This window comes from Echeneis naucrates, chromosome 4, assembly GCF_900963305.1.
Source record: "Echeneis naucrates chromosome 4, fEcheNa1.1, whole genome shotgun sequence".
In the NCBI taxonomy this organism is placed as follows: Eukaryota; Metazoa; Chordata; class Actinopteri; order Carangiformes; family Echeneidae; genus Echeneis; species Echeneis naucrates.
In genome coordinates, this window is record NC_042514.1 from 6,364,038 (window position 1) to 6,379,557 (window position 15,520).

Below are 15,520 nucleotides of genomic sequence, written 5' to 3' on the forward strand. Positions count from 1 at the left end.
TCAACCATCTCATTGAACAATTCCTAATTGCTGCCCTTTGGTTACGTTACTTAATAAGATTTTGAAGAGCAGTTCTGTGAAATTTTAACGCAGTTAAAATGTGGCGTGACACACATGCTGGTGTTGGTGTCGTCCTGCAGGATGGTTTCTAAACATCAACATGCTTGTTTTTTGTAATTAAATGATTGTCAGAGTAAAGATGGATCAAATCTACGTTCACACTTTCCTTCTTGGTCCTTTCTTTATTGGGTTATTATTTTGAAACATATTTATTTATAATTATTTAGTTTTTTCTGATTATTATAAGTGGAAATGCAACACACTTTGACAACAACAAACCCACATTAACTCTCATATGTTACATTCCTATGCAGTGGTTTATCCTAATTTAGATGACGATTTCTAATAAAATCTGCCATATTCCAGCACAGTTTATAGCCGAGCAGTGACTGGATTTTCTCTGCCTGTTCAAACAAGAGCATGTTTGATCTGGACTCTAATATCAAAGAAAGTGGGGCAGAGAGTCATAAAGCGTGTGCAGAAAACCACTCTAATCTCCAAAGGGAAAAGTTAATTTGTTACAAAAAATTTCAAAGCCTGTTGACCTACAACATTAAAAAGTCTTCAAATCAAACCAAATCAGATTTATTTGTATAGCACCAAATCATAACAAAGTTACATCAAGGCACTTTACATATAGAGCAGGTCTAGACCAAACTCTTTATAAATTTATTTAAAGAGACCCAACAGATCCCCCGATGAGCAAGCACTTGGCAACAGTGGCAAGGAAAAACTTCCTTTAAGAGGCAGAAACCTCGAACTGACTCAGGTTCAGGGGGGGGGCGGCCATCTGCCATCCTTGACTGGTTGGGTTGAGAGTGGGAGAGAGAGAGGGAGAGAGAGAGGGAGAGAGAGAGAGTGAGACAGGCATGGGGGGGGGGGTGTAGGCAGGAACATGTTGCTGCATGAAGTTCATGCAGTTGAGCTGTAATACATAATTCATGAAATATGGGACCAGCAGGTGTTGCAGGAACATGGGAAGGCGATGAGTCACCACCTGCAGGATGAGGACAGGGAGAGAGAGGAGAGGAACTGGGAGAGACAGAGACTTTGGCAGAACATGGTTAGTAAATGCAGTATAATTGCTTAGAACTGGGTGAAACTGTGTTTTTTTAAGAAGGATGGTTCTTATCAACGCATGCAAGGGGGGAGGAAAGGAGAGCGAGGGAAAGGGGGAGAGAGGGTGACAGGGAGAGACGGAGAGAGCGAGAGAGAGAGAGAGAGAGAGAGAAGCTCAGTCCTTCCCCCAGCAGCCTAGGCCTACAGCAGCATAGCTAAAGAGTAGAGGACTTTAACTTTTTAACTATAAGCTCTGTCATACAGGAAAGTTTTAAGCCTGGTCTTGAAAATTACTAAAGAGTTCGCCCCCCGGACCGATGCTGGAAGTTGGTTCCATAGAAGAGGAGCCTGATAACTGAACGATCTGCCTCCAGATTTACTCTTGGAGACTCTAGGAACCACAAGTAAACCTCCATCTAGAGAGCGGAGTGGCCTTCTAGAACAGTAAGGAACTATGAGCTCTCTGAGATATGATGGAGCTTGGCCATTAAGAGCTTTATACGTTAAAAGAAGGATTTTGAATTCTACTCTATATTTTACTGGCAGCCAATGAAGAATAGCTAACACAGGAGAGATATGATCTCTTTTCCTAGTTCCTGTTAATATTGGTGCAGCAGCGTTCTGAATTAACTGAAGGCCTTTTAGACATTTGGACATCCAGATAGTAATGAGTTACAGTAGTCCAGCCTAGAAGTTACAAATGCATGGACTAGTTTTTCTGCATCATCCTGAGAAAGGATGTTTCTGATTTTCCTAATGTTTCTCAGGTGGAAGAAAGCTGCCAGACTAACTTGTTTTATGTGAGGGACAAAGGACATGTCCTGGTCAAAAATTACTCCAAGGTTTCTTACAGTGGAGCTGGAAGCCAAAGTAATGCCGTCCAGACTGATGAGATGATTCGATAGTATTTTTCTGAGGTGCTTAGGACCGAGTACAATAACTTCAGTTTTGTCAGAGTTGAGAAGTAAAACATTTCCAGTCATCCAGACTTTTATGTCTTCAAGGCATGCCTGCAGTCTGACTATCTGAGTGACTTCATTTGGCTTCATTGATAGGTACAGCTGAGTATCGTCTGCGTAGCAATGGAAGTTGATGCTGTGTTTCCTGATAATGTTGCCTACAGGAAGTAGATAAAGCGTAAAGAGGATTGGTCCAAGTACCGAACCCTGCGGGACTCCATGACTGACTACAGTACATGAGGAGGAGTGTTATTTGAGACTGAATTTGTGGCTGTTTTAATTTCAGTTAGGTTTTTGTTTTTAGCTCCTCTTCTGTTTAATTTGGGTTTAACTTTTCTAAATTTAGGTGGTCAGGGGACAGACACAGTTTCTATAGACCTAAACATAGACAGAGACTCTATTCTATTCTCGGCAGATGACCGCTCTGACTGAGGCGCAGAGGAGCGTGTTAAACTGCGGCTCTGCCTCCTGGTCTCGACTCGGGATTGTCAGAGTTTTCGATTTCTAATAAAATCTGCCATATTCCTAGAAATGAGAGCGGCCCCGTCCACGGTGTGATGGACACCATCTCTCCTAATTAGGCCAGGTCTCCCCCAGAAAGACTTCCAGTTATCTATGTAGCCCACGTTGTTTTCGGGACACCACCTCGACAGCCAGCGGTTAAATGACGTCATGCGGCTGTACACGTCATCACTGGTCCGATTGGGGAGGGGGCCGGAGAAAACTACAGTGTCCGACATCGTTTTAGCAAAAGTACACACCGATTCCACATTAATTTTTGTGACTTCCGACTGGCGAAGTCGGGTGTCGTTACTGCCGACGCGAATAACAATATTAGCATATTTATGTTTACCCTCAGCCAGCAGTTTCAGATAAGACTGGATGTCGCCTGCTCTGGCCCCCCGGGATACACTTCACTGTGGCCCCCGGATACACTTCACTATGGCCCCCGGATACACTTCACTATGGCCCCCCGGATACACTTCACTATGGCCCCCGGATACACTTCACTGTGGCCCCCGGATACACTTCACTATGGCCCCCGGGATACACTTCACTATGGCCCCCCGGGATACACTTCACTGTGGCCCCCGGATACACTTCACTATGGCCCCCGGATACACTTCACTATGGCCCCCCGGATACACTTCACTATGGCCCCCGGATACACTTCACTGTGGCCCCCGGATACACTTCACTATGGCCCCCGGATACACTTCACTATGGCCCCCGGGATACACTTCACTGTGGCCCCCGGGATACACTTCACTATGGCCCCCGGGATACACTTCACTGTGGCCCCCGGGATACACTTCACTATGGCCCCCGGGATACACTTCACTATGGCCCCCGGATACACTTCACTGTGGCCCCCGGATACACTTCACTATGGCCCCCGGATACACTTCACTATGGCCGCCGGTGTCGCTAACTTCACGTTCCTCAGAATAGAATCACCTTCACTAGAGTCGGCTTTTCAGCGGGTGTGTCGCTGAGAGGGGAGAACCTGTTGGAGGTGAACCGGGGGCTGCTGCCTACGACTATGCCTCTTGTCTCGGACAGTCACCCAGCCGCCCTGACTAGATCCCGGCTGCTCGGGAGCCATTGGGGGGGAGGAAACTATCTTAGCTGCCGTATGAGCTCGTCTAGGTTGGCCCGCACCGGCTACAGAGGGGAGGCTAGCTACACTAGCATAGGTTGGGCTAGCTAAAGTGCGGAGCCGGGATTCTAACTCATTAATCTTCGCCTCCATTTCTACCATCATCCTACATCTATGACAAGAGGTGCTATCATAAAAGGAGGCAGAAGAATAACTACACATGAGGCAGAGAGAACAGGAGAGGAGAGGAGGAGGAGAAGGAGGAACAGAGAGCTAGAGGACATTGCTAATCGGGTAGTTTGATTAGCGGAGGAGCAGAACCGGTTATAACCTTTGGAGAAAGGGGAGATATTGACTTCTAAACCTAGTGTTGGTGTGAAAATAATTTTCTGTCGGATTAATCGAGTGAATTAGGAAATAACAACAGAAGAACAGTGAAAACAACACACGAGATGACAGAGCACAGCAGGGAGCACAACCGCCAGTGACCGGAAATGACGTAGCAGGAGGAGCCCTTCACACAACAACAACTTCAGTTTTTGTTGTCCTACTTGGATATTAATTGTTACAGCGTTAAAATCTAAGTTCTTGAAATTTTGTTGTGTTTAACCTAATCATACAATTAATTTACAAAAAATGTAGAGAGTAGAGAGAGCATGTTTGTATTTTGATTCACACTTTGGTTTAGGAACTATTAACACATAATTGGCAATATTATCATACAAAGATGTTTTGTACTGCTGGTAAAATATACATTCTAGGTTATACTGAAGGGAAATCAGAAGTTTTTGGGTGGGACAACTACATTGTGTTGCCTCTTGGTGTTATTTTCCTACACAGGCCTACCTCTATCTCTGTATGTGTGTGTTTTGTAGCCTTGTGTACTCCTGCCTGTCAAAATGGGGGGAGGTGTGTGGATGTCAACAAATGCACGTGTTGGTGGATGGCAGGGAGCACGATGCCAGATAGGTGAGATTCCACACTCTCATTGTCATCTTATCTTATTGTGCACTCATTTTTGTAAGCAGGAAGAATAATGAATTAAATCGGACCGCAGTGCTTCTGATGTTGAGAGTTCAAAATAATGAGTCTGCAATCTGAGAAGCAAATATCACCTAATCTTCTGCTATCTAATGTTATTAATCCTTTTTGTTTTAGAATTTTATGAGTAATAATTCTTTGTATGTAAAAGGATTCAATGAATTCAATGATATTTTTTTTAATGCAGGCTGAGATTTGTTAGAATTTACATTTTATTGCCTTTTGACAAAATTTCCTCAGAGTTGTTTTGGTTGAGATTTTCACAATCTCTTAGCTCTTGTCAATGATTGTCTAACAAAAATAAAAATGTCAGGTGTGTTTGAGGTCAAGTTCATTCAACCATCTCATGGAACAATTCCTAATTGCTGCCCTTTGGTTACATTACTTACTAAGATTTTGAAGAGCAGTTCTGTGAAATTTTAATGCATTATTATTTCATTATTATAAGTGGAAATGCAACACACTTTGACAACAACAAACCCACATTAACTCTCATATGTTACATTCCTATGCAGTGGTCTTGCCTAATTTAGCTCAGGTGTAATAAAATTAGAGAGTTTAACACCTCGTATTGTATATCGGCCTCATAATTGTCAGCTGGCATGAAAACTACACAAAATGCTAATATTGCCCCATTTCTGCTGAATGTGTATTGTATATAGGCAAAGTTTAGAGGTGATACTCTGTCAAGCTGTGAGTTTGTCAGCTTGTTGACAGAATGTGACCAACATATTTATTGCTGCAGATTAAAGACAAGCATCAGGCCGCAATGAAACACTTGACTCATTTTAACGATTAAGTCATATTCTCTGATAAATCTAAAAATGACTTAAATCCTTGATTAACAAACTTCACGTTGTGTGATACAGATTTCATATTCGCTGGGTTTCAGAGTGATGCTCGCCTGGGGCTTAAACACAGGTTCCATCCCAGGAGGCATGGAAAAGGTGAAGCGCTGCATGAAGGATGTGAAGAAGAGGAAGAGCTCCATTCTGGCCAGGTTCTCACCAAGACAGGCCCGCTTACCTGCAGCAGCAATGCAACAATTTAACAGACAAAAGCCGCTACAGACAAAAACATCTGAGTGTTGGGCAATCGACAGGCAACTATTTCTTCTTGCAGCAACAGGTTGTTGGAAAAAACATAACAACCTGCTGCCAAACCTGTTGTTCACATCAAAATCTGGTCACAGGACTGAAACGACAAAACTCTTTGGGCTCCAGTGGAAGCTGCACACATTGACTCAAGTCATGTCACTGATAGCTAAATGCAGCGTGCATTATGCAGTGATTTAACAACTTTGACACAGTTTTACTTCACATGCAAGATACACTTTGATCTGGCTAAATGAGAATTTATCAAATATTTCTACAATGTCCTCAATAATTATGAAAAATCAATCGATTGACTAAGTGTGAGGAAAACATTCAATAGGAAAATGATCAAACTTGTAATTTGTGCCGTTGTGTCGATGACATTGCTGTGTTTGTGTTATTATACTTGCCAAGAGAGAAAGGGATGAAAGCAGCTTGTTTCACGAACTTGCCCTCCTTATTTAAAAAGTGTCCTGGGTTAAAGGTGTAGGGCGTCTCCCACGTGCTCTTGTCGAACAGCACCGAGGTCAAATTGGGAATTACCGTAACACCCTAAAATGATATTAATGCCTGAGTTCAGGGAAGAGCAAGTGCACATGTGACAGAACAAGACGAAAGCCAGTGTGAGGAATGACCTTTGGGATTTTATAGCCTTCCAGTTGGACCTCTCTTTTGGTGACGCGAGGGAGGCTGAGAGGAACTATGTTGCTAATCCTCTGGAGCTCGTGGATGACGGCGTCAGTGTAGGGCAGCTTAGGGCGGTCCTCCATGGATGGCTGTCTGGACTGTCCGATCACTCTGTCTATCTCAGCCTGGACTTTTTCTGTACAACACGACGGAATAACTTTGTCACTTAGTTACCTGAAGAATGAGAATCAAAGAAGCTAAATGGCAGTCTTGTTGTTGTATATAGCCAACATTAGCATGAAGAACTGTTTACTTATCTGTGAAGAAGAAACATAATGAGTTCAGCATCACTCCTGATTCCTTTATTCATTGGCGGCCATCTCCAGAAATGAAAATGAACCCTGTTGTTTTTTTCAATTTCTAATACTTTTCTTTTCCTGAAGTTAGCACACTGACCAACCACCTGCATATTCACTTTCTGATGTTGGGGTATTGTACTGTCCAGTCTTATAGTAATCCCTTGTCTTATAATCACATAGATAATAAAACTTTTATAACATAATTATATTGAATTATATCATGTATATTATAACATCATAATATTATGAAGTTTTTGCTTAGTCAACTGCTGTCAGCTTGCATATAAGTGTGATTCATGTTTTCCTACCCTGAATCTCAGTGTACTTTGCCATGTAGAGTAAAGCCCAACGCAGGGTGGTGGACGTGGTCTCAGTACCGGCCACAAATAAATCAAGCAAGCACATCACCAAGGTTTCTTCGTGAAAAAATGAATCCACTACACCGTCCTTTTTCATCTGAAGGGGAAATTTTGTAAAGCAGAATTGGTTTGTTATGTTTACAAATTGCATGATTATTAACCAATTACACAATTAAATTCGTTTTTTTTCCGACTTTTTATATTCTGAAAAATAATAAAACAAGTGTTTCATCAGAACTCAACAGGACACAATAATGTGATTTCATCAAACAAAGTCTTCAAGGAAGATTTTCATATATAACGTTAAATTAAGAAGCTGGGAAAAATGTATTATCAAAATATTTGCCAATTTATTCATTAGTAGTTCTTCTGCTCACCTTCTGAATCTCATTCAGGTAGCAGTCAATGAAGTCTCTGGGCTCAGAGGGATCCAAGTCTTTCTTGTGCTGATCAATTTCTGTTTTCATCAACTTGAGTATTTCAGAATATATTTTTTGGACAGTATGGTGTGGGCCGGGAAAATGCTTCATCAGCATGGGGAATGCGTTATACAGCTGCCAATATCAACGACACGGCTAAAAACAGGACTAGAAGAGTGCATCAAAATATTTGAGATATTTTGAGATGTGCGTCACAAAATCAATGACTACAACAGTAAACATCTTAGATTTCATTTGAGATACCTGAGTCCAGATGGAGCCTTCAATTTGGATTACTTTATCAAGCAAATGTGTCATTTTCAGAAACTTCTCATCACAGTAGTCAAAGCGTTGACCAAAAACCAGGGAGCAGATGATGTTGGAAACAGCTTTGTTTATGATGTAGTGCGGATTAAAGGGTTTCCCTGAAGAGGCACGTCAAACATATCGGAGAGAAAATGAAACTTTACATATCTGAGCCATTTTACAGCATTTGTGTAGGGATGGTGTGCGTTAGAATCACTACCTTTCTCATTTGCAAATTCTTTGGACAAGTAAATAAATTCATTCAATATGGAAGATTCCAAAGATCTCTTGCCAACTCCAAAGTATTTAAGAGTGAAGAGGGCAAATCGTCTTTGCTCTTTCCACGAATGTCCATTAGTGAAAATAATACCTGTAGAGAAACATGTTATTTATATTATGACACAAGTAAGTTTACACCATTTAAAATGACAAACTCCAGGTCATTTACAGTGGTAGAACTTTGTGCTTTTAAATCTGTCCATCCTGATTTGACATAACAAAAAAAATATATGCCTTTACTTTATCAGCAATTACAAATATATATAAAACATTTCCACTGAAAGACTTCAGCCCTGGTGATGGAACTGTACTCTTTAATCTACAAGGTTACAAACAACTCTTTACCAAAGTCAGGTAACACATCAATATGGAGTGGAATTACTGGGCGGTCATTTAAGATGTCTCCTTTGTTGAGTAGAGCTTCTTGCATGGTGCTGAGGCCGTTCACAACCACCGTCCATGTGCTGCCGAGTTTAAGGCTGTATACTTTACCATACGTCTCTGCTAACTGCCAACAGAACACCATAAGTGAGAAACCATGATGTAACGTATCTGCAACATGGTTTTTATTGTTCTCCTGAAGCTGCATGTTTATATGTTTGTGTTTCTACATTGCTAGCAATTTAATAACCATTCATCTCATCGTGAGACAAAAGTATTCTACATTATCCTTTATATCTGTTGCATAATCTTACCTCAGTCATTGCTCTGTGAGCATTTCTCAAATCCAGAGAGAACACGTTTCCCACAAGAGGAAGAGCCAGGGGTCCCGGAGGAAAGTTTCTGGGCCGACGGTTCCTTAAACACGCTGCAATCACCAAGAAGACCAGAGTGAAGATAAGCAGACTGCTACTGTCCAGCCACAGAGAGGGAACAGATACACCGGAGAGTTGATCCATCTTCAGCCTGCTGTGTCGAGATTCACTGGGATCTATATCTGTCTGATGGCATATCACAGAAGTAGTAATAAACTTCTACGTCTCTTCCACAAACTCTCCAATCTACACCACAGTTTATAGCCGAGCAGTGACTGGATTTTTCCTGCCTGTTCAAACAAGAGCATGTTTGATCTGGACTCTAATATCAAAGAAAGTGGGGCAGAGAGTCATAAAGTGTGTGCAGAAAACCACTCTAATCTCCAAAGGGAAAATTTGTCCCTAGTTAATGTGTTACAAAACATTTTACAGCCTGCTGACCTACAACATTAAAAAGTCCTCACACAACAACAACTTCAGTTTTTGTTGTCCTACTTGGATATTAATTGTTACAGCGTTCTTGTAATGTTGTTGTGTTTAACCTAATCATACAATTAATTTACAAAAAATGTAGAGAGTAGAGAGAGCATGTTTGTATTTTGATTCACACTTTGGTTTAGGAATTATTAACACACAATTGGCAATATTATCATACAAAGATGTTTTATACTGCGTGGTAAAATATACATTCTAGGTTATACTGAAGGGAAATCAGAAGTTTTTGGGTGGGACAACTACATTGTGTTGCCTCTTGGTATTATTTTCCTACACAGGCCTACCTCTATCTCTATATGTGTGTGTTTTGTAGCCTTGTGTACTCCTGCCTGTCAAAATGGGGGGAGGTGTGTGGATGTCAACAAATGCACGTGTTGGTGGATGGCAGGGAGCACGATGCCAGATAGGTGAGAGTCCACACTCTCATTGTCATCTTATCTTATTGTGCACTCATTTATGTAAAGCAGGAAGAATAATGAATTAAATCGGACCGCAGTGCTTCTGATGTTGAGTTCAAAATAATGAGTCTGCAATCTGAAAAGCAAATATCACAATCTTCTCCTATCTAATGTTATTAATCGTTTTGTTTTTTTTTTAATCATTTTTATCATTATGAGTAATATTTCTTTGTATGTAAAAGGATTCAATGGATTCAATGATATTTTTTTTAATGCAGGCTGAGATTTGTTAGAATTTACATTTATTGCCTTTTGACAAAATTTCCTCAGTGTTGTTTTGGTTGGGATTTTCACAATCTCTTAGCTCTTGTCAATGATTGTCTAACAAAAATAAAAATGTCAGGTGTGTTTGAGGTCAAGTTCATTCAACCATCTCATGGAACAATTCTTAATTGCTGCCCTTTGGTTACATTACTTACTAAGATTTTGAAGAGCAGTTCTGTGAAATTTTAACGCAGTTAAAATGTGGCGTGACACATATGCTGGTGTTGGTGTCGTCCTGCAGGATGGTTTCTAAACATCAACATGCTTGTTTTTTTGAAATTAAATGATTATCAGAGTAAAGATGGATCAAATCTACAATAACACTTTCCTTCTTGGTCCTTTCTTTATTGGGTTATTATTTTGAAACACATTTATTTATCATTGTTTAGTTTTTTCTGATTATTATTTCATTATTATAAGTCGAAATGCAACACAATTTGACAACAACAAACCCACATTAACTCTCATATGTTACATTCCTATGCAGTGGTTTAGCCTAATTTAGCTCAGGTGTAATAAAATTAGAGAGTGTAACACCCCGTATTGTATATCAGCATCATAATTGTCAGCTGGCATGAAAACTACACAAAATGCTAATATTGCCTCATTTCTGCTGAATGTGTATTGTATATAGGCAAAGTTTAGAGGTGATACTCTGTCAAGCTGTGAGTTTGTCAGCTTGTTGACAGAATGTGACCAACATATTTATTGCTGCAGATTAAAGACAAGCATCAGGCCGCAATTAAACACTTGACTCATTTTAACTTTTAAGTCATATTCTCTGATAAATCTAAAAATGACTTAAATCCTTGATTAACAAACTTCACGTTGTGTGATACAGATTTCATATTCGCTGGGTTTGAGAGTGACGCCCACCTGGGGCTTAAACACAGGTTCCATCCCAGGAGGCATGGAAAAGGTGAAGCGCTGCATGAAGGACGTGAAGAAGAGGAAGAGCTCCATTCTGGCCAAGTTCTCACCAAGACAGGCCCGCTTACCTGCAGCAGCAATGCAACAATTTAACAGACAAAAGCCGCTACAGACAAAACATCTGAGTGTTGGGCAATCGACAGGCAACTATTTCTTCTTGCAGCAACAGGTTGTTGGAAAAAACATAACAACCTGCTGCCAAACCTGTTGTTCACATCAAAATCTGGTCACAGGACTGAAACGACAAAACTCTTTGGGCTCCAGTGGAAGCTGCACACATTGACTAAAGTCATGCCACTGATAGCTAAATGCAGCGTGCATTATGCAGTGATTTAAATGTACAATGTCCTCAATAATGTTGAAAAGTCGATCGATTGACTAAGTGTGAGGAAAACATTCAATAGGAAAATGATCAAACTTGTAATTTGTGCCGTTGTGTCGATGACATTGCTGTGTTTGTGTTATTATACTTGCCAAGAGAGAACGGGATGAAAGCAGCTTGTTTCACGAACTTGCCCTCCTTATTTAAAAAGTGTCCTGGGTTAAAGGTGTAGGGCGTCTCCCATGTGCTCTTGTCGAACAGCACCGAGGTCAAATTGGGAATTACCGTAACACCCTAAAATGATATTAATGCCTGAGTTCAGGGAAGAGCAAGTGCACATGTGACAGAACAAGACGAAAGCCAGTGTGAGGAATGACCTTTGGGATTTTATAGCCTTCCAGTTGGACCTCTCTTTTGGTGACGTGAGGGAGGCTGAGAGGAACTATGTTGCTAATCCTCTGGAGCTCGTGGATGACGGCGTCAGTGTAGGGCAGCTTAGGGCGGTCCTCCATGGATGGCTGTCTGGACTGTCCGATCACTCTGTCTATCTCAGCCTGGACTTTTTCTGTACAACACGACGGAATAACTTTGTCACTTAGTTACCTGAAGAATGAGAATCAAAGAAGCTAAATGGCAGTCTTGTTTTTGGATATAGCCAACATTAGCATGAAGAACTGTTTACTTATCTGTCAAGAAGAAACATAATGAGTTCAGCATCACTCCTGATTCCTTTATTCATTGGCGGCCATCTCCAGAAATGAAAATGAACCCTGTTGTTTTTTTCAATTTCTATTACTTTTCTTTTCCTGAAGTTAGCACACTAACCAACCACCTGCATAGTCACTTTCTGATGTTGGGGTATTGTACTGTCCAGTCTTATAGTAATCTCTTGTCTTATCACATAGATAATAAAGCTTTAATAATATAATAATTATATTGTATTATAATATCACGTCTATTATAATATATGTTATAATTATATTATGATATCAGAATTTTATAATATTATGAAGCTTTTGCTTAGTCAACTGCTGTCAGCTTGCATATAAGTGTGATTCATGTTTTCCTACCCTGAATCTCAGTGTACTTTGCCATGTAGAGTAAAGCCCAACGCAGGGTGGTGGACGTGGTCTCAGTACCGGCCCCAAATAGATCAAAAACGCACATCACCAAGTTTTCTTCGTGAAAAACAGAATCCACTACACCGTCCTTTTTCATCTGAAGGGGAAATTTTGTAAAGCAGAACTGGTTTGTTATGTTTGCTAATTGCATGATTATTAACCAATTACACAATTAAATTCGTTTTTTTTTTTTCCACTTTTATATTCTGAAAAATAATAAAACAAGTTTTTCATCAGAACTCAACAGGACACAATAATGTGATTTCATCAAACAAAGTCTTCAAGGAAGATTTTCATATATAACGTTAAATTAAGAAGCTGGGAAAAATGTATTATCAAAATATTTGCCAATTTATTCATTAGTAGTTTTCTGCTCACCTTCTGAATCTCATTCAGGTAGCAGTCAATGAAGTCTCTGGGCTCAGAGGGATCCAAGTCTTTCTTGTGCTGATCAATTTCTGTTTTCAACAACTTGAGTATTTCAGAATATGTTTTTCGGACAGTATGGTGTGGGCCGGGAAAATGCTTCATCAGCATGGGGAATGCGTTATACAGCTGCCAATATCAACGACACGGCTAAAAACAGGACTAGAAGAGTGCATCTCTATTTTGAGATATTTTGAGAAGTGTGTCACAAAATCAATGACTACAACAGTAAACATCTTAGATTTCATTTGAGTTACCTGAGTCCAGATGGAGCCTTCAATTTGGGTTCCTTTATCAAGCAAATGTGTCATTTTCAGAAACTTCTCATCACAGTAGTCAAAGCGTTGACCAAAAACCAGGGAGCAGATGATGTTGGAAACAGCTTTGTTTATGATGTAGTGCGGATTAAAGGGTTTCCCTGAAGAGGCACGTCAAACATATCGGAGAGAAAATGAAACTTTACATATCTGAGACATTTTACAGCATTTGTGTAGGGATGTTGTGCGTTAGAATCACTACCTTTCTCATTTGCAAATTCTTTGGACAAGTAAATAAATTCATTCAATATGGAAGATTCCAAAGATCTCTTGCCAACTCCAAAGTATTTAAGAGTGAAGAGGGCAAATCGTCTTTGCTCTTTCCACGAATGTCCATTAGTGAAAATAATACCTGTAGAGAAACATGTTATTTATATTATGACACAAGTAAGTTTACACCATTTAAAATGACAAACTCCAGGTCATTTACAGTGGTAGAACTTTGTGCTTTTAAATCTGTCCATCCTGATTTGACATAACAGAAAAAATATATGCCTTTACTTTGTCAGCAATTACAAATATATATAAAACATTTCCACTGAAAGACTTCAGCCCTGGTGATGGAACTGTACTCTTTAATCTACAAGGTTACAAACAACTCTTTACCAAAGTCAGGTAACGCATCAACATGGAGTGGAATTACTGGGCGGTCATTTAAGATGTCTCCTTTGTTGAGTAGAGCTTCTTGCATGGTGCTGAGGCCGTTCAAAACCACCGTCCATGTGCTGCCGAGTTTAAGGCTGTATACTTTACCATACGTCTCTGCTAACTGCCAACAGAACACCATAAGTGAGAAACCATGATGTAACGTATCTGCAACATGGTTTTTATTGTTCTCCTGAAGCTGCATGTTTATATGTTTGTGTTTCTACATTGCTAGCAATTTAATAACCATTCATCTCATCGTGAGACAAAAGTATTCTACATTATCCTTTATATCTGTTGCATAATCTTACCTCAGTCATTGCTCTGTGAGCATTTCTCAAATCCAGAGAGAACACGTTTCCCACAAGAGGAAGAGCCAGGGGTCCCGGAGGAAAGTTTCTGGGCCGACGGTTCCTTAAACACGCTGCAATCACCAAGAAGACCAGAGTGAAGATAAGCAGACTGCTACTGTCCAGCCAAAGAGAGGGAACAGATACACCGGAGAGTTGATCCATCTTCAGCCTGCTGTGTCGAGATTCACTGGGATCTATATCTGTCTGATGGCATATCACAGAAGTAGTAATAAACTTCTACGTCTCTTCCACAAACTCTCCAACCTACACCACAGTTTATAGCCGAGCTCTGACTGGATTTTCGCTGCTGTTCAAACAAGAGCATGTTTGATCTGGACTCTAACATCAAAGAAAGTGGGGCAGAGAGTCATAAAGTGTGTGCAGAAAACCACTCTAATCTCCAAAGGGAAAATCTGTCCCTAGTTAATGTGTTACAAAACATTTTACAGCCTGCTGACCTACAACATTAAAAAGTCTTCACACAAAAACAACTTCAGTTTTTGTTGTCCTACTTGGATATTAATTGTTACAGCATAAAAATCTAAGTTCTTGTAATGTTGTTGTGTTTAACATAATCATACAATTAATTTACAAAAAATGTAGAGAGTAGAGAGAGCATGTTTGTATTTTGATGCACACTTTGGTTTAGGAATTATTAACACACAATTGGCAATATTATCATACAAAGATGTTTTGTACTGCTGGTAAAATATACATTCTAGGTTATACTGAAGGGAAATCAGAAGTTTTTGGGTGGGACAACTACATTGTGTTGCCTCTTGGTATTATTTTCCTACACAGGCCTACCTCTATCTCTGTATGTGTGTGTTTTGTAGCCTTGTGTACTCCTGCCTGTCAAAATGGGGGGAGGTGTGTGGATGTCAACAAATGCACATGTGTTGGTGGATGGCAGGGAGCACGATGCCAGATAGGTGAGAGTCCACACTCTCATTGTCATCTTATCTTATCGTGCACTCATTTATGTAAAGCAGGAAGAATAATGAATTAAATCGGACCGCGGTGCTTCTGATGTTGAGTTCAAAATAATGAGTCTGCAATCTGAAAAGCAAATATCACAATCTTCTCCTATCTAATGTTATTAATCTTTTTTTTTAAATCATTTTTATCATTATAAGTAATATTTCTAAGTATGTAAAAGGATTCAATGGATTCAATGATATTTTTTTTAATGCAGGCTGAGATTTGTTAGAATTTACATTTATTGCCTTTTGACAAAATTTCCTCAGAGTTGTTTTGGTTGAGATTTTCACA

General features: G+C 40.1%; 2 protein-coding genes across 2 annotated transcripts; both read right to left on the minus strand.

The window, feature by feature from the left end:
- Window positions 1–5,560: 5,560 nt before the first annotated feature.
- LOC115042064 (cytochrome P450 2J6-like) lies at window positions 5,561–9,061 on the minus strand. Its single transcript, XM_029500086.1, has 9 exons — window positions 8,858–9,061; window positions 8,508–8,670; window positions 8,104–8,253; window positions 7,842–8,002; window positions 7,536–7,712; window positions 7,108–7,255; window positions 6,449–6,636; window positions 6,224–6,365; window positions 5,561–5,745 (listed from the first exon to the last, which is right to left on the minus strand). Exons 1-9 carry the CDS (start codon window positions 9,059–9,061, stop codon window positions 5,561–5,563), a joined length of 1,518 nt encoding a protein of 505 aa, XP_029355946.1.
- A 1,662-nt stretch (window positions 9,062–10,723) lies between these two features.
- LOC115041729 (cytochrome P450 2J6-like) lies at window positions 10,724–14,410 on the minus strand. The gene is made up of 9 exons (XM_029499438.1): window positions 14,207–14,410; window positions 13,857–14,019; window positions 13,453–13,602; window positions 13,191–13,351; window positions 12,886–13,062; window positions 12,457–12,604; window positions 11,764–11,951; window positions 11,539–11,680; window positions 10,724–11,132 (listed from the first exon to the last, which is right to left on the minus strand). The coding sequence occupies exons 1-9, from the start codon at window positions 14,408–14,410 to the stop codon at window positions 10,948–10,950; spliced, it is 1,518 nt and encodes a 505-aa protein (XP_029355298.1). The 3' UTR covers window positions 10,724–10,947.
- Window positions 14,411–15,520: the final 1,110 nt, after the last annotated feature.